The 18,867-nt window shown below is 41.2% G+C and overlaps 1 protein-coding gene across 4 annotated transcripts; it reads right to left on the reverse strand.

The window, feature by feature from the left end:
• Positions 1 to 1,159: 1,159 nt before the first annotated feature.
• Positions 1,160 to 12,958, reverse strand: LOC111856974 (sodium-coupled neutral amino acid transporter 5-like). 4 transcript variants are annotated; one of them, XM_072715221.1, is made up of 16 exons: positions 12,700 to 12,958; positions 11,853 to 12,016; positions 11,607 to 11,727; positions 11,296 to 11,411; positions 10,669 to 10,742; positions 10,306 to 10,398; positions 6,847 to 6,928; positions 5,419 to 5,498; positions 5,182 to 5,240; positions 4,936 to 5,067; positions 4,753 to 4,832; positions 4,255 to 4,355; positions 3,986 to 4,107; positions 3,750 to 3,894; positions 3,507 to 3,610; positions 1,160 to 3,413 (listed from the first exon to the last, which is right to left on the reverse strand). In XM_072715221.1, exons 2-16 carry the CDS (start codon positions 11,912 to 11,914, stop codon positions 3,327 to 3,329), a joined length of 1,458 nt encoding a protein of 485 aa, XP_072571322.1. In that variant the 5' UTR covers positions 11,915 to 12,016; positions 12,700 to 12,958; the 3' UTR covers positions 1,160 to 3,326. The 4 variants fall into 4 exon arrangements, with proteins under 4 accessions (XP_072571322.1, XP_072571321.1, XP_072571323.1 ...); XM_072715220.1 differs by lacking the exon at positions 12,700 to 12,958 and adding an exon at positions 12,483 to 12,683; XM_072715222.1 differs by lacking the exon at positions 12,700 to 12,958 and adding an exon at positions 12,483 to 12,682 and having other exon boundaries at positions 11,607 to 11,694.
• Between the last annotated feature and the right edge of the window lie 5,909 nt (positions 12,959 to 18,867).

Here is an 18,867-nt window from a genome sequence, read left to right on the forward strand (position 1 = left end):
CACATTAGATGTGTTTCCAGAAAAATATCCAAGTTTGTTATAACAGGGCCAACAGTCGACAGTCTTAATAATAGGTACGTTAGCATCATCGCAAATCGGCCGCCGCCATATTGGTTCCGATAGCGCGTTCGGGATTTTTCCGCCCAGGCAGGGGTATGCCTATTAAGATCTCCTTTTATGGGCAAACATGGAAATTCCCGGGTATCCTTTTGATGACGTAGATACAAGATACCTAGAATTCCCCTTCTTCACCAATTTTCGATTTCCGATTTTTAGGATCGCGGCTTAATCGTGTGGAGTTTTGTGTTCACAAAAACATCCTTCAATTTAATAGAAGGTAGGTAGGAATTCAAATAAATTATGTATAGACTACTAAATTAGATATTCAAGATCAAATTTAGAAAGTTTTGTGAGGTTTGGAGCGTCTGTTTTCTAGCGTCAGCAAAAAACGTGTCTACTGAAAATTCCAAAATGGAGGCTGCCGAGCAAGTTTCGATGCTGTGAATATTCATTGTTTTTCTTTGCAAATCTTGTTTCTTCAACAATTAATGGGTACAGATGAATATTATAATGATTTTGCCTGTTTACTGTACTTTTTTACATTATTTGGCTGATGTTTAAAGATGTATTTTGTCAACAATTCCTTGCCTCGGCTGTATTTCTGGCTATATTTGATGACGTCATCTGCTTTCTTGAGTTCTATTGGATAATTAAGTCCAGAATTCATTGCTGTTCATTCAGTAGTTGGGAATTACGAGATGTGCGGGTCGACCTCGTTTCTCGTATCGAAGGTTGGGTTCGGGTTCAGTACAGATGCATCGATTGTTGACGAGGTAAAGTGGACCGTGTCGTGCGCAAGTCTTTTGTGTAATGAACGTTACTTTCGTTAAAAAGGGGGCATACGGCCAGACAAACATTAAAGGCAGGCCAATCTTGGCCGTAAGGTACTTCAATTTTGAGGAGGCGTGCGGCCAATTTTGAAAGGCACGACGGCCATTGGCCGCGGTGCCGCGGCTTATGTCTAGCCCTGGGATATGTTATTCAATTTGTGGGCATCAGGGAGCCACTATGAATATGTGGAAGACTCCCGGCAGTCCTTAGCTGGAATGAAGTTTTGTCATGAGCTAAGTTCGAGATGCCAGGAAATCAAGTCACAATGTATTATACAAATGTTTTAATATATTGTAACACCAACAGCCCCAGACATCGCAGCGAGAGAAATGACACGGATTTAAAAACAACGCGCTCTTTTATACCAGCAAATAAGTCTATAGCATACAAATAATCACACCTGCGTCAACTTTGCACCACGAAACGCAGTGAGGTCTGACACCGGACAGTAAGGATCATACACCATGGGTAGTTTGACAATAACTAGAGGTTTGCGAGGATCGAACAGGAGTCACATACGCATGACACAGCCAAGGGCACACATGACAATCGGGGACACACAAGTACTCACAATAGCACATTCATACAGGAGCTATTAACAGGGCCTGCAAGCATGCCAGGATATGCAATGACCTCCGCTATGAGGAGCCATCTCGCCGGAGCTTCAGTATAAACTGTATATTAAACAGTATATATTTTTTTTTCTCTATCATAAGGGCACTTCATCATGTTTGTTAACTAAGAAGGGCACCCTAGAGGCCGCTTCGAGAGTCATTTCCATCAGAAAGGCACCTCAAGTTTATTAAATTCTCTCCCCTAGAAGGGTACTTCATAACGGCACCCTTTTTCATTGGAAGGGTTCCCATAGGTTCCACTTTGACCATTGTAAGGGCACCTTATAGGGCATTGCATCACATTCTCTCCCCTAGAAGGGCACTTCATAACGGCATCCTTTTCCATCAGAAGGGTTTCCATAGGTTCAGCTTAGACCATTGTAAGGGCACCTTATAGGGCATTGCATCACATTCTCTCCCCTAGAAGGGCACTTTATAACGGCATACTTTATCAGATTCTCTTGCTCTATAGGGCACATCATTTCAGATCGAGGTTTTTTCAGATAAATATACCTGAACCAGCCAAAACAGAAGACACTGGGAAGCTTTGTCAAGAAACCACAGTCGACTGAAGCTGAACTCCTTGAAACTACCTCCAAGCTTCTTGTGTGGACAGTGAAACAAGTCCTCTGGAACGATGGAAAGTCCATGCAACTGCCTTTCCAAATTTGAGCCTCCTGGCAAAGCATTACCTCTGTGTCCACCAGCCACCAGTCCATCCTCAGAAAGGGTTTTTAGTACAGGAGGCAACATTGTCATCTGCAAAAGGGCATCAGCCAAGCCTGAGACAGTGAACAGGCTAGTCTTCTTAGTAAAAAACCTGTAGTGTACATAAGCAAATGTGCGCTTCATTTATGTAACAGGAAGAAAGTGCAAATTATTTTAGACACTGTTCTAACCGAGATTTTTAAGAGAGAGAATAAAAGTAGATATTTCTTGCTGCCAGCAATGCAAACTTGGTTTGCATGGTTTTCTGTTTGCACTTTAAATATTTGCACTCTTAAACTGTTTTACACAATGTTTTGGACATTTTTATATTCCCTTGTTTATCTGAGCTATTGTACGTGCAGTCTTTGGGTACTTGAAAATCAATAACTTTTCAAAATTTCTAAGGGAATTTTGTATCTACAGTATATAGTTAATGTGCCATTTGTTGAAAATAAATCAACAAATAGGACAGAATCTTTAGAAACTGAAACAATGATATGAAATAATATCATGACAATTATCAAAATCGATCGATACAAAAAAAAATTGTGATAATATTTTTGTCAATACCGGCCAGCTCTAGGTTTGACCAATGGAATCTCTGATGCATTCAGACACTCCCCCTACCAAGCCACTCCTTGCTATTTGCCCTTATCCACCCAAGCAAAGAAGTTACAGTGGGATTCTGGGTTGGAGGCGTGTCCCTGTGGCCTGGCACACACGAAGAACTGGCGATCCAGGTTTGGCCCCGCCTTCTTCACCATCCTCAGCACGCAGGGTTCCTTGTGAGCCTTGCAAAGTGATGATTGCGGTGGCCTCAATTTGATTTAAGAGGCAGCGGAAAGCCGAGTGTTTAGAGTACTGGGTTATGTAACTTCCCACATTTTTCATAAAATTGTGCTTCTGATAAAAATGCTGATACCAGAGCAGTTGATTTGACCATTTTGGTTGGATAGTTTCACTGTGGCGGATGTATCCTTCTGTTATTCTTCAACATCCTTATTACCCTTCTCATCCTTATCAAAGCCAAAGGCGTGCATGACTGAGACTGGCACTCCATTAGGGTAGGGATGTGCTGTCCTGCCTTCATGACTTTGGCTGAAGGTGATGTGTTTATTGTCCTCCAGATGCCCAGTCCATAATGATGAGGGATATGCTGACCACCATAAGCAAGAATCCTACAGCTGCGAAACAGGCAGCCTGACGTCGAAAGTGGAGAATAAATGAGAAAACATCTTAGTGTGATTAATTACACACTGCAAGCAAGTGCTGCTCTTCCGGAACAGGATGTACCTGAATCTTTGGTCTGGAGTTCAATGGTTCCAGATTCTCAGGGACAGTTCTTATGTAGAATATTCCTGGAAGTATGAAGATCAGGGTGGGCGCTGATGTGGCTCCTGGAAAGAAAGAGACATGGAACTCTTTGGTCAGGTCAGGAGGGTCATCTCTCTGAATAAACATCCATCAGTTCATGAAAACCTTCCTAGATGTGTTTCAAGTTGGTATCTAGAAACCTGATGAAGAGCTAAAACTGACCAGTGACTCCAAAGATGTCTTTGATGTTGGGTACCAAGATAACCAGGATGTTGACAAGGACCAGCAGGCCGATTGCAATGCTGATGTGAAGCACCCAATTGAAATGTTTGGCATCAAAGAAGAGTTGGAGCAGGGCTCTCCGGATCTATGGAGAAGTTCAGTGAGGAGTATCAATACTGCAACCTTGTCCACACTTGCAATACCATACACAATCAAGAGGATGGAAGGGGCCTTACTGGGAAGATGATCACAGGCACTGAGAGGGTCACAGCCATGAGCACAGCCAAACGCACACACAGAATCAGGTGGTCTGCATTGTCTCCCTTGTAGGTATGGAGGAGCTCCGACTCCACCTTATCTATGCACAAAATCAACCAAACCAAGTTATTAGAAAGTCCAAAACCAGAGCATCTCTGTCATCTTGCAGGTTATCTAAAGCATCCATTACAATGTCATTTGCATAGGGCTACATAATGAGTTTATAATGCCTTTCCCTTCTGCTTACCATAGAAGGTGAGGTAGCCAAAGACAGCTGTGAGAAGGTACATGACAAACATTGCTAAGACGGAGATGTTAGCAACTCTCTGCATGCGCTTCTTCGTGGGCCTGGTGAAGAAAGGCAGAGATGGAGAAATGCAGAACTCCTTAGTGATTGTCAAATCTGTCAATGACGTGTACTTCTACATACAAAAATAACAGCAGCTTATTGACTAGCATTCATATATAAAAAATTCACAATTGTATAGGTTTTCATAGAAAACAAAAGTGAAACTGTTTAATGACGACAAAAATTAAAAGGGATTAATTTTTATACTAACTTGCCATGAGAAGCACTTCTAGAAGTGAGATTTTCTCTTTGCAGACGGTAGGGGACTTATTCAAAATAATTTTACTTTTTTTATTAGATATCCCAGATCTAGCCTTAGCTAAACTTCCCATGTCATCCCCAGCTCTTCAAATCCTATGAGTATTAAAATGAGGTCGGTTTGTTTGATGGACTCACTTCCAGAGTTCCGTGTAGATGGGCAGAACCACTGGCTGGCAGACAAAGGCAAATGACACAATTGGAATGGCGTACGCTGTCTGTAACCCAAACACATGCGGGTAAGGACAATACAGTAATTCAGTAGGTACTCCAGGACCTGCATGCATTTTGAAAGCATCGCAACATCCTAAACTGTCTGACCCTTGAGTTAAACGTGATGAGTTTGGCCTCGCACACATCGTCTTCACTGGTGCTGTTGACCATAACTGTTAAAGGTTGGGTCAGGTTGTGATCTTCTACAGGACATCCGACGTTAAACTTTTTGTAGATCACCTACAAAACAAGACACAAAAGTTGCCAGTGCTTACACAGGCCTTCCTTGGCTGTTGGTGTCGATAAAAGATAATGGTTCTTAATTTCCCCCTAATTCCCCCTTCCCCTACTTACGGAGATGAGGAAGAACACCATGCATATCAAGGAGAGTCCACTAGTGTACCCAAGGTATCCTGTAGTTTCATGAGGATAAAAACAACAGAAAAAAATATATAAATTAACATAATTGAGTTCAAGGAATGTTTTAATACCAGCTTGTCCGCAGTAACACTCAACACTGACACAGAAGATTAGGAGTTCCATGTGAGAAACAACCAATGTACAGTAGGGGGAGAAGAATCATGAACTCACCAAGCTGCCGCATGAGAGCAAGAGGCAGGATAAATAGGCTGGCAATGATGATCAGGTAATCCCCTTTCAGATACCACTCTCTGGGAACAAGACACAGTGCATCAGCAAAGGACCACTATATCCTAAATCATGCTGGACCACTCTCATTGGCTTTCATTGAAATGTCATAGCAGCATCGTAATAGTGTTCAGCTTGTAAGCAGGTTTGTTCCGTGTCACAATATACTGTAATTGTATGAGATCAAAGTTAGTTATAATCGGTTAGCTTGTTGGAAATACACTCGGTGACAAAATTAAAAACCCAAATGGACTGGTGGAAATTAAATGAATCTGCAAGTGGTGAAAGGTCATGTGACTGTATTGCAATGATTATAATATCAGATCAAACGGACAACAGAGTTGGCAGTATGGGCACACTTCTGGTCCCATGTCAGTAGGGTGTGGCACTCCCTAGGACTGGATGCATGCAGCGTTATGGTGTGGAAGGGAGTCATACAGCCGTTGTATCCTCTCCTGCGGTAAGTCGGCCTACAGCTGTTGTAACTGGCCTTTGAGATCCTGCAGATTGGCACTGGGTCTGAGTTGATGTCCGAGCTGATCCCACACATGTTCCATTGAGGAAAAATCAAGGGACCTTCCTGGCCACGGGAGGACCTCAACATAACATAGGCAGTTCATAGACACATGTGCTGTGTGTGGACAGGCGTTGTCTTTTTGAAAGACTGTCCATCAGTCCATGCTTCCTGGTTACAGCAGCACTCCAAACGCAGCTGTCTCTGGGCTGGTGTTAACGGCAGACTACGCATGGGACTGTGAACCCATAGTCTGGCTGATGTCAGTCATCGTGACACAGTGCAGGATGACAGAGTGTTGTAGAAAGTCCAATACCTGTGTCCAGATGGCAGACGCAGATGTCCTGGGGTTCTGTAATGCTTGGTGCACAATACGACGATCCTGCCTTGATGTGGTCTGTCTTGCGCAACCGGAATCTTCATGACGTGTGTGGGTGCCCTCATGTTCCCATTGCTTCCATTTCCATGTCCCACGGGCCGGGCAATTGCACAATACGACCACCCAGCCTCATTCAAACCCACAATGCAACACCTATCAAACTCCATAAAGTGCTGATGATGCTGTCTAATGGATCTACAAGGCATCCTCTGTGTCTGGTGACTAGACAAACCAGCTCCTTGCAAATCAAATCATTTACATACCCATTTATGGTCTGCACGTGTACCAAACGACATCCAAATCAGACCATTACTTCTGGATGTTTACCTTTTTTTTATCAGTGTAAATTAAACCAAGCAAAGTGAATAGGAAACAAAAAATAGCTCTGTAGGATTTTTGCAATTCAGGATTGTTAAAGGCAGACCTATTGCTTAATCACTACCATACACCCACTGGGCCAGACTGGTCCAGCACTCACCCGGAGTTGGATGGGGTTCCCAGAAAGGTTCCAATAACCAGTGGCAGCTCAGACTTCATAATGAAGAGGTAGCTGCAGATGGCTGAAGACAAAAAGACCAACAGCTTTGAAAACCATAACAGAAATGGACTCTCCTTTCAGTATATATACTCCTGGCCTGATCTGTGAATATTGTCTACATGGATATAATTTATTTCATGGATAATGATCATAGGGCTGGACAATAATTCGATATCAATATATATCGCGATAGAATTTTTTTCGATAACGGTGATACGATTTTTAAACACATTTCCAATATTTCGATATACATTTGAATATTATATATATTCACCGGCTTTTAAAAATGTATCACAAGTGCTAAACAGTATTCAAATCGCATTCGCATGGTAATTTGCTTAACAACGCAGCTGTGAAACGTGATCCAGGTAAAACTTTTTTAGACAGCATAAATAATATTGAAGCATTTGTTTTCAAGCAGACTGTTAAAAGCAAAAGCAACAAAGCATTTTAGACTTTGTAAAGAAACCATAGTAACCACGTGTATGATACTTTTCAGAGCTGTGTCAGAGCGAAATGACTCGTGAATTTAATTTTGACACTGGTTAGCTTTTTGTAAAAACGAACTACAGTACACCCCGCAGGTTTTTTGTGATTTTGTGAGCGATCTTTGTGTTTTCAATGTTGGAGAATATAATTAAAGGTTTGTATCAAGAAACGACGGTGGTTTTTATTGTATACTGGTAAATCTCTGCTGTTAGTTGGTGGTATGCCTTTTGTTAGCCAACATGTATGTCGGGGCCGGCTCTACGCTGGGGCAACGCCCCCTTAAGCAAACGTCCTGCCCCCTTAAATCAAACTTTTAGAAGTTGAGGAAGAAAATAATAATTACCCACAAACTGAATATGGACAAGATTTACTACAGTAGCTGAAAAATCCACTGAAAAAGGCACAAACGAGATGATAAGTTTCACTTCTTGTTCGCTCTTTCCCTCCGCGTTCTGTTTGTGCGCGGGCTCACGCAGCACTCGGCAGATCCCCCACTCACCCTCCCCCCAGCTAAACATCCAATCACTGTTAGTATGCAAATGAGCCAGTTTCTCAGTAGGCAGGGCAGAGCGAAATGAGCTGCGTGATTGCGGGAGGTTTAGAGGAAGCAGCAATCTCTCTCGTCAAAATCATAGCGACTCGTGAGATCATGGTTCGAATTATTTTTGTCTATTTGGGGGGGTCTTGATCGGGTGGTACTGTAACTGTACTGTGACAAAAATAGCAGTTTGGGGGGGGGGTATTAACATTGTTCTTGTTTTTTTTTTTTTTTTTTAAGAAAGATAACCTCACCTTGTAGGAAAATTTTATGTAAAACGATTTTAGACACCCCTAGTGTGGATCGTACCATTTGAACCACCTTGGCGCTAGAAGCAGCTTAGCCAGTCGGTTACGTCATTCATTCTCATTGAGCGACTTGTTCGTTGTGATTTCAAGATTCTTTATTCGTCACATACATAGTTATAACAAGTACAACATGTAGTGAAATGAACCCTGACCGATCCTATTTTTCAGTTTTATATTTCAAGACTCGGTGAATTGATTTTTTCTTTTTCATAACTTAGCCTACCCTTTTTAGTTTTGGTAATATTGGCAATAGTGAAAAGTGTTTTGTTGGGTTCAAATATGTTTGATATAGGCCATCCAATTAAGGTAAATGTCTTGTTTTTAATCTGATGAGGAATATTTAATTTTATTTTTTGTTTTACTTTTCAGTTTTCCCCCTGAGGGATTGCCACCTTACTGTGGTCAGGGGCTTTGCGTGCCTCAGTGACCCTAAGAGCTACACCAGCAGAAGCTTAGCCTTCAGGTGGGACACCCAAGTTGGACAGGTCTTAGGGTAGAGGCCTGACAAAGTGCAATCCAATTACATGACAAAAACAGTTATCCAGAGCACCACCCCACCCCTTTCCCGCCTTTGTCGCCACGATGTGCCCCCTTCACATTTCTGTCTGCCCCCTCATATATGCATGTCTAGAACCGGCCCCGATGTATGTACATATTTATAGCATGCCGATCGCGTCAAACAAATCGCGGCAATGCCAAAAACACCAAAAACCCGTGCATGTACATTCTCAGTTATTAACGCACATAAATACATTTCAAGCACATGCTAATATATTGCTGCCATATTGGTTTTCGGTTATCTCGATCATCGGTTATCTCGACGCTTTTTGGCAACCCCCTAGGCCGGCGACATAACCGGGTTCGACTGTATATGAATAATCAGCCTGTTCTAGTTTAAATGGAAATATATTATTGTTAATAAGCTGAGTCTGAGAGTTTTATTTATTTGATAGTTTATTTCACATTTCTTGTTTGTTAAGGCTAAATACAAATAAAAAGTGAACCTTTTTTTTTGTACTGTTTTTATTTTAAAAAAAAATTATATAATTTTAATAGGAGGAGCCTGGAGGTATTATAGACTTTGCAAATTCAGTTTGCAGACAACCATTGTGCGTGTCCTCGGCAGTTTTTTCCTGAGGCTTTTTAATATTGTCCATATCGATATCGGAATTATATCGTATCGACCAAAATTAAGAAATATATCGTGATATAAATTTTTGCCATATCGTCCAGTCCTAAATGATCATGGTTTTCAGGCTTGCCAGCACATCACAGCACAACACAGAGCATCCAGTGTTGGTCACATGACTCTATGATGTTTTCAGAACGAGTTTGTCCTGTGTGTGGTTTTTCCCCTAGTATAGGTTTATGGAGTTAATTTTGTGCCAAAAGTATTAATCAAAATTTTGAAAACCGCAAGCAAATCATTAAGCATCAGAATGAAAATATATTTTCCAAATATCAAAAAAGTTGAATAAAATCATTTTTTTCCTTCTTCTCTAATTTGTTTTGCTTCTGGAATGCTTTTCTTTGCTTTTGAATTTTTATTTTTTTTTGCTTCTGCAATTTTTTTTTGTTTATGGAATGCTTGTGGGCGGGCCTTAGCTGCTTACACGTCTATTGGTCAGCTGGAATTTGGCGTGAACACGCCTTTAACCATCTGAGCACGCCCACTCCATGACGCTTCAGAACATCGCAACATGGCGGGAAGCTCCGGAGCCAGTTTACAGCATGGAATTGCATCTTTGTAGCTCTATAATAGTGTACTTTTATTAGGAATCAGTGTATGCAACACATATTTGGCGTTCATAAAATGTCACCAACCCATCCAGTTCAGTAACTCGCTATTCCACCAACGCGCTGACCAGGGAAGTTTCTAGCTATTTAAAAGATGAGGGGCTAAGTCAAGTTTACCTGAGGCACCGCAGTTAAGTTAATACACAAAATTAACTCCCTATTGGTTATCCTAATGGGTAGCAGCATTATCTCCCTGTTCTGGAATAGTAATCTCACAGCCTTCTGGCAGTTGGGAGGCCAGATGCTCTTCCAACTTGTGCAACTCACCTCCAATGTAGTGTATGGTGATGACACAAACCTCCAGCACTTTCCCCCAAGCACCAAAAGCCTGGTTACCCAGCTGTTCATAGGGATGGATCCCTGTGAGTCAGATAAACCATAGAACAAGTGTTATTAACAAGTCATTGAAAGATCCATTGAAGATAAACAGTCTGTGTGTGCAGACCATTTATACCATGTAAGTAATCTGCATGTTTACAAATGTAGCAAGACTTTATCCTTGAGGAACATAGCAGATAGATTAGCTGGTCATCTATGCTAATCTTATTAAATGAAGCCTGGTGGAACAGTGTGTGCATTTTACCCAGCCAGGTGGGGTCTGTGATATAATGCATGAAATGAGCAGCTTACCTACAATACTGGCGCTTCTCACGAGAAGGTGAATTGAGTAAGCAGACAAGGCGGCGATACTGGTCAGCAGAATCCTGAAGAGCACAGACAGGCATGGACAGACTGCACACACCATGTAGTGCTAATTCCACAGCTCTATTATGCATGTCTAACACCTACAAAACCCACAGTGAAGTGGGATAGATGTGCACTGTTAATTACAACTGCTTTGCCTGCTTTTCTATTTAGGCTAAACCAGGCTGTGACTGACAATGCCTGGCTGTACCAGCAGCTGTGGTTTATAAACTCCTGTTTCTTCACTTAGTACGTTTATCAGTTTGTTAGTGAACCATGCAGAGCAACATTAAATGGCAGAGATATATTGAAGCTCCCGTTGACTTCCCAACAGATAGCAGTAGACCTGGGGCCTGTACTATGAAGCGAGGTTACTGGCTTATCCGGGTAACTTGTCGGATTTAAGGTAGTCTGGGCAAAATGTAAGTGAGCAAATATGAATTCCATTAAAACTGTGGTACTTTAAATTCGACAAGTTACCTTTGATAAGCCAGTAACCCCACGTCGTAGTACAGGCCACTGGTCTTTTGCAGTATGCGTGTGTGTGTGGACACTTTCAGCTAGTTTACTTACACGAAGAGGATGATTCCAGTGTTGGCCATGGCGTATGCCAAGCCCAGAACTCCACTACCCATGATGGTATTACTGAGGTTGAAGATGGACATTCCCAAAGAGGTCTTTCCAACAAACTGCATTTGGACAAAGAAACCAACTTTACAAAGGGGAAATTCTAACGTGCTTATTTCTTGTGCTTTATTTTGTATAATTCTCAAAATGATCTTTTTACAGCATTCACCAAATATTCTGATCTACTGTATACTGAGATATTGTTCTGCAGGGAAATATAACTCTTTCCTCTTTGTTTAAAGGACACCTATACTCACATCAGTAAACTGACTCTGGTTTTGCTCATCAGGCTTATGAGGCAGGAACTCCTCACGTTCTTCTGGAGTGGCTTCAGCATCATGAAACCTTGGCAAAGCAGTCACATCTTCATCTGTACACCTATTCAATTTTAGTTTTCAAACATATTTATTTACAACTTATGCCAATAGAAATAATACTACATTACTATGACACAATCCTGTTGATTTTTATTCCATTTTATTTCATCACTAGGCCCATCTCACCTAGTTTCAATGGTCACTTGCTCAGGGTAATGGACGCCATTCGAAGGCTTTTCCAGTTCCATGATGTTGCTACTGGATCCAATCAGGTCGTCTGATACTAATTTCCCTGGCAGGAGGGTTTCCTGGCTCTGAGGGAAACCTAGATGGTCTCAGACCTGGTGGGGCTGCAAAGAAAACCAAGAAAAGCATGATGTCAGCCAATTCTTGGTCAACATAGTTCTAACATCAAAAACATGGAACTTACAGATGTCGATAGAACAAACATTTTGCTTGATGGATTTGCAATTAAGTTGATGACCATTACAGAAAAGAAAATAAAATCTATTATAAAATCTAAGATGTACATCTGAATTAAAAGAGATCGACCTGTCATATTGTAATATAACCTGCAGTCCGTTCACTCATCTCCAGATGCACACACATCTACAATGTTGTTGTCATTCTCAGTGGTAGGAGCGTCTAACTGAGACCAGTTTGTTTAACTTGAACATTGTCAGTTTTGAAGCCTTGAATTTATTGGTACCAGTGATCGAAGCATCTCTTACGCTATCAAATTTTCCAGATCAGACGCCAGAACACCCGTTTCACAATATTACAAGTAAATCGTTACATAAAAGGAGGAAAAGTTACCTGATCCAAAGCAAACATTAGCAGCATCTGTGACAAAGAGATGGCCAGGAGGAACTTATAAAAGACCGACATACATGCACATTATGGAGCTCAAGAACTCGTGCTTCAGTGTCTCACTACTGTCTGATGCAAGACTTCCTGACTATTGGCGATACCAGTTCAGCCAGTTCTAGCTGGCAGACAGAGACTCTGAAAACTCATTCTTGAATCAACTTACCCTTTCTGAGCGCAGCTGGGCTTGGATTCGTGACTCTTTCATATATTCTTAATAATTTCATTAATTACTTCTTAATAGCTCGACCAGCCGTATTCCAGTGACCGTACTGATGTCCAGCAAGGTTAAATGATTTACCTTTTCCTTATTGTCTGTCACATACACACACCCACATACACACATAGCTGAGTGGAAGATTGAAAATGAGATTAAGGCAGTCAGTGGAGAGAGACAGACAGAGTGAGAGATGAGCTGCATATATCTTAACTCTTTTTCTCCCAGCTGATCCAACTTTCATACATCTGAATGCAGCTCAAGGTGCTTTACAGACAGTGCAAATAGCCATGGGAGGTATTTCCTGCCAAAAAGAAAATGAAAATGATAACGATAAAATAAAAACACAACCTCCACATTGCCTAAGCGTGATGATCCCCCCAAAATTACAAATAAAATGAAATAACACCATTTAATTACATTCTAATTTAATTTAACTCGTTAGAACCACACTAGGGAGAAACAGGAGGGGCAGATAGGCAGGATGTGACACTTTCAATTTTCCTTCCACATTCCCCCCTTTTGAACACGTGAAACCCCACATTGTTCACAAGACATTAGACCCAGACGCCATTCCCGAAAAATCTTTGTTCCATTCTGGGTAATAAGGCACACCCATGAATTCATATAGGGAAGAGAGCAAAGGCGGTTCTCCGTCATGGCATTGACTACGTTTATGATGACCTGAGAGCTTGCTGGGCCGGATGGGGCAGCTAAGAACCACAGTGGAATCAGGGGTTCTGCAGGGGTCGGTGCAGGATGCAGGAACATAACGGACTTGGCCCTTGAGGTGAGAGAAGCTGAACCACATTTTAACAGTAAGATTATAACCATACATACGAGAGAAACCAGATAAACCAAGGATTAGTGAAGAAAACCAGCTGTCCCAGCTGTACCCGAACAGGCCATGCTGCTTATAAATTTCAGATATCTGCCTATGGTCAACGTCCTCCAGATCCTGCACGTGTTGAGATGAGTCAGAAACATATGTACAACATTCCTTCGCCATTGTGGCACTGAAGCCTCCTTTGCCAGCCAATAGGAGGTCCAATGCCATTCGATTTTGCAAAGCCACTTATTTGACTCCAGATAGTAGATCTAACCCTCTCCAGTCTTATTCATCCCTATGAGACAACGTACAGTGGTAGACAGTCCAGGAGATTACTGCTCTTCTTGAGAAGGAAATAACAAAGAGTTCTTGGGACCGTATATTTGTTTATGTTCGGCCAATGCTGTGTCATAAGCTAACTACTTTGCCCAAAAAATAACTAATTTTTGCTGTATAAGATTGTTGAAAATTTTTAGGTTTGTGATCTGTCCCATTGGATTACCGGTAATCAGATTCTATTTAGTTTTTGGCAGAATAATCATCTGATGTAACACTAATGACAGAAAGCATGCAGCTGTCACTCCCCAGGGCCCCCTGATAAAACATGACCTTGGGCCCCCTGCTCATGTTGGCACTTTCAATTGCTCACTTAATTTTACCAAGTGGGAGGGGGGTGGATTTTGGGGCCCCTACAAATTCTGCACCCCCTGAATTTGTCATGGTATCCATGCCCCACCAACACCCCTGCCTGGATAAGTTGGCGAGTGGCTACAACTGCAGAAAGAACCCTACACTGGCTACCTGTAATATTGTCCATATCTTGGACATCTCCGCTTATAAAGCCTTTGTCATCTGGATGGCACTGAGTCCATATTGGAACAAAGGAACGCTCCGAGCAGATGACTCTTTCTTCAAGAACTGGGCAAGGAATTGATAAGACCTCAAAATCCATAGGAGAGAACACATTTGCAATGTACACACAGTAAAACTCATGTGGTGTACATAAGAACATAAGAACATAAGAACTATACAAACGAGAGGAGGCCATTCGGCCCATCGAGCTCGCTTGGGGAGAACTTAACTAATAGCTCAGAGTTGTTAAAATCTTATCTAGCTCTGATTTAAAGGAACCCAAGGATTCAGCTTGCACTACGTTATCAGGAAGACTATTCCATACTCTGACTACACGCTGTGTAAAGAAGTGCTTCCTTAAATCCAGTTTGAAATGTTCTCCCGCTAATTTCCACCTATGGCCACGAGTTCTTGTATTTGAACTAATGCTGAAGTAACTATTCGGTTGAACAGCATCCAAACCTGTTAGAATCTTATAGACCTGGATCATGTCCCCCCTCAGTCTCCTTTGCTTGAGGCTGAACAGATTTAGCTCAAATAACCTTTCCTCGTATGACATTCCTCTAAGACCAGGAATCATTCTTGTGGCCCTACGCTGCACCTTTTCTAAGGCCGCTATGTCCTTTTTAAGATATGGTGACCAAACCTGTACACAATATTCTAGGTGAGGTCTCACCAAGGAATTGTATAATCTTAGCATTACCTCCCTTGACTTAAACTCCACACACCTGGAGATGTACCCCAACATCCTATTGGCCTTTTTTATTGCTTCCCCACACTGGCGAGAATGAGACATGGAAGCATCAACATACACACCAAGGTCTTTCTCATAATCAGCTACCTTTATTTCAGTAGGTCCCATAAAATACCTGTACTTTATATTTCTGCTCCCTACATGGAGTACCTTACATTTGTCTATGTTAAATTTCATCTGCCAGGTGTCAGCCCAGTCACTAATTAAATTAAGATCCCGCTGTAGCTGCTGAGCCGCTAGTTCAGTATCTGCTACACCACCCACCTTGGTGTCATCTGCAAATTTCACCAGTTTACTGTATATATTGGTGTCTATATCATTTATGTAAATTAGGAACAAAAGTGGTCCTAAAATTGAACCCTGCGGTACCCCACTATGAACGCAGGCCCACTGTGACATCGAGCCTCTTATAACTACTCGCTGCTTCCTATCCGTTAACCAGTTATCAATCCAAGTCGCTACAGTTCCTAAAATACCTGTCGCTTTGAGTTTAAGTGAGAGCCTCTTGTGGGGAACAACATCAAAAGCCTTTTGGAAATCTAAATAGATGACATCATAGGCCTTCTTATCATCAACTTCCTGAGTAGCTTCCTCAAAAAACTCCAACAGATTTGTTAAACAGGATCTACCTCTCCTAAATCCATGCTGGCTATCCCTCAAAATGTTATTTGAGTCCAGGTAATCTACCATTTTCTCTTTGATTATAGCCTCCATAACTTTACCAGTTATACAAGTTAGACTGATTGGCCTATAGTTTGACAAATTACTTCTATCCCCTTTTTTGAAAATGGGCGTTATGTTGGCATGCTTCCAATCAGAAGGTACCACACCTTCAGATAAGGATTTTTGAAACAGTAATGTTAAGGGTCGGCAAATAATATCCCTCATCTCTTTTAACACTATAGGTAAGATGCCATCAGGGCCCTGTGATTTATTTATTTTGAGCTTAGCTAGGCTTTGCAAAACATCAGCTTCAGTTATATATATATTAGTTATAGACGATGTTGAATTAGTAATAAGAACTGGTAAGTTACTAGTGTCCTCGACAGTGAATACCCGTGCAAAACTATCATTGAACTCATTTACTATGTCAATGTCGTTTTCAATTATAAGACCCTTACTATCCTGCAGATTAGTAATTTCAGCTTTTAGAGCTCTTTTAGAGTTAAAATACTGGAAGAAACTTTTAACGTCATCCTTAGCCTCCAATGCGATCTTCCTTTCGACATTCCTTTTAGCTCGTCTAATGTCATTTTTTAATTCAGCCTGTAGATTTAGATACTCTTGCTTTATTATGTCATCATCAGTTATTTTCCATCTCTGGAACAAAGCCCTTTTCCTCCTTACTTTATACTTTATGTCCCTATTAAACCACCTAGGTTGCAATTTCCTAGATTTATTCTTGCTAGAAACAGGTATGAAGTCCTCTTGTACTTGCAATAATGTGCTTTTAAAAAATTCCCATGTCTCTTCAACAGTTTTGTTATTTAACTCCATCCAGTTCACGGTTTCTAGTTTTAATCTCATACAATTGAAGTTAGCCTTCCTAACATTATATATTTTTGATTTGGACTTTGCTCTTCGGGCACTAAACTTAACCTCAAATTTAACCATGTTATGATCGCTACTGTCAAGTGGTTCTAAAACATCTAATTTACCAATCCTGTCCTGGTTATTAGACAAAACAAGATCAAGAATGGCATCTCCCCTGGTAGGGGTGTTAACAAACTGAGTAAATGCTTTGAATTTGTGTTCAACTGGGCTCATTATATAATTTCAATATAACTCTGCATGTTAACTTTGTCCTTTAAATTTTCTTAGTTCAAAATAATAAACATCAATAGCTCTGGAAATTTTCTTATGCTTAAGATTAATAATAAATTTCATATACACTCACCTAAAGGATTATTAGGAACACCATACTAATACGGTGTTTGACTCCCTTTCGCCTTCAGAACTGCCTTAATTCTACGTGGCATTGATTCAATAAGGTGCTGAAAGCATTCTTTAGAAATGTTGGCCCATATTGATAGGATAGCATCTTGCAGTTGATGGAGATTTGTGGGATGCACATCCAGGGCACGAAGCTCCCGTTCCACCACATCCCAAAGATGCTCTATTGGGTTGAGATCTGGTGACTGTGGGGGCCATTTTAGTACAGTGAACTCATTGTCATGTTCAAGAAACCAATTTGAAATGATTCGAGCTTTGTGACATGGTGCATTATCCTGCTGGAAGTAGCCATCAGAGGGTGGGTACATGGTGGTCATAAACGGATGGACATGGTCAGAAACAATGCTCAGGTAGGCCGTGGCATTTAAACGATGCCCAATTGGCACTAAGGGGCCTAAAGTGTGCCAAGAAAACATCCCCCACACCATTACACCACCACCACCAGCCTGCACAGTGGTAACAAGGCATGATGGATCCATGTTCTCATTCTGTTTACGCCAAATTCTGACTCTACCATTTGAATGTCTCAACAGAAATCGAGACTCATCAGACCAGACAACATTTTTCCAGTCTTCAACTGTCCAATTTTGGTGAGCTCGTGCAAATTGTAGCCTCTTTTTCCTATTTGTAGTGGAGATGAGTGGTACCCGGTGGGGTCTTCTGCTGTTGTAGCCCATCCGCCTCAAGGTTGTGCGTGTTGTGGCTTCACAAATGCTTTGCTGCATACCTCGGTTGTAACGAGTGGTTATTTCAGTCAAAGTTGCTCTTCTATCAGCTTGAATCAGTCGGCCCATTCTCCTCTGACCTCTAGCATCAACAAGGCATTTTCGCCCACAGGACTGCCGCATACTGGATGTTTTTCCCTTTGCACACCATTCTTTGTAAACCCTAGAAATGGTTGTGCGTGAAAATCCCAGTAACTGAGCAGATTGTGAAATACTCAGACCGGCCCATCTGGCACCAACAACCATGCCACGCTCAAAATTGCTTAAATCACCTTTCTTTCCCATTCTGACATTCAGTTTGGAGTTCAGGAGATTGTCTTGACCAGGACCACACCCCTAAATGCATTGAAGCAACTGCCATGTGATTGGTTGATTAGATAATTGCATTAATGAGAAATTGAACAGGTGTTCCTAATAGTCCTTTAGGTGAGTGTATGTCTTGATTATTATTGATTTCTACTCAAAAGATAATATTTGATCGCAAAGACAGTTGTTATTGCAATATGGGAAAATTCTGAGAGTTGGGAGTTCAGGCCTGTCAAACGTGGCTTAAAAACAAAAAAAAAAAACATGGATTTCAAAATGCTTTTTCTTTAAAATGATACAGTAAATTTTGATCAACTTTTGTCTGTAAATAACCTTGGACCTTACCTTTCAGGTGGTATAAGACTTGTTTATACATTATGTGAAATATTTGAGATACATCCTGTCAAACTTGGCTCATAACACAAAATAGCATGGATCTCAAAATGCCTTTTCTTGATAACTGTACAGTAAATGTTGACAAAATGTTGTCTAGAAATAACTTATGTCCTTGCCTTTCAGATGGTATTAGACTTCTTTATACATTATGGGAAATTTCTGAGAAATGTCGTATCAAACTTGGCTTGTATAAGCAAATGTGTATAAAACCATGGATTCTGAAGTATCTTTTTTGAAAATGTTACAGTAAAAGTTGACCAAATTTTGTCTGGAAATAGCCTTGGACCTTACCTTTCAGAAGG

Source organism: Paramormyrops kingsleyae, chromosome 8 (genome assembly GCF_048594095.1).
Source record: "Paramormyrops kingsleyae isolate MSU_618 chromosome 8, PKINGS_0.4, whole genome shotgun sequence".
Lineage (NCBI taxonomy): Eukaryota > Metazoa > Chordata > Actinopteri > Osteoglossiformes > Mormyridae > Paramormyrops > Paramormyrops kingsleyae.

Bases quoted from the DNA above. Each gene is read 5' to 3' on its own strand.
- LOC111856974 (XM_072715221.1), bottom strand. From the start codon at position 11,914: ATGGAACTGGAAAAGCCTTCGAATGGCGTCCATTACCCTGAGCAAGTG. The intron at 5,068-5,181 runs GTAAGTAGGGGA...CTTGTTTTGTAG, and splicing joins TGGTGTTCTTCCTCATCTCC to GTGATCTACAAAAAGTTTAA. The intron at 4,833-4,935 runs GTCAGACAGTTT...TTTGGGTTACAG, and splicing joins TCATCACGTTTAACTCAAGG to ACAGCGTACGCCATTCCAAT.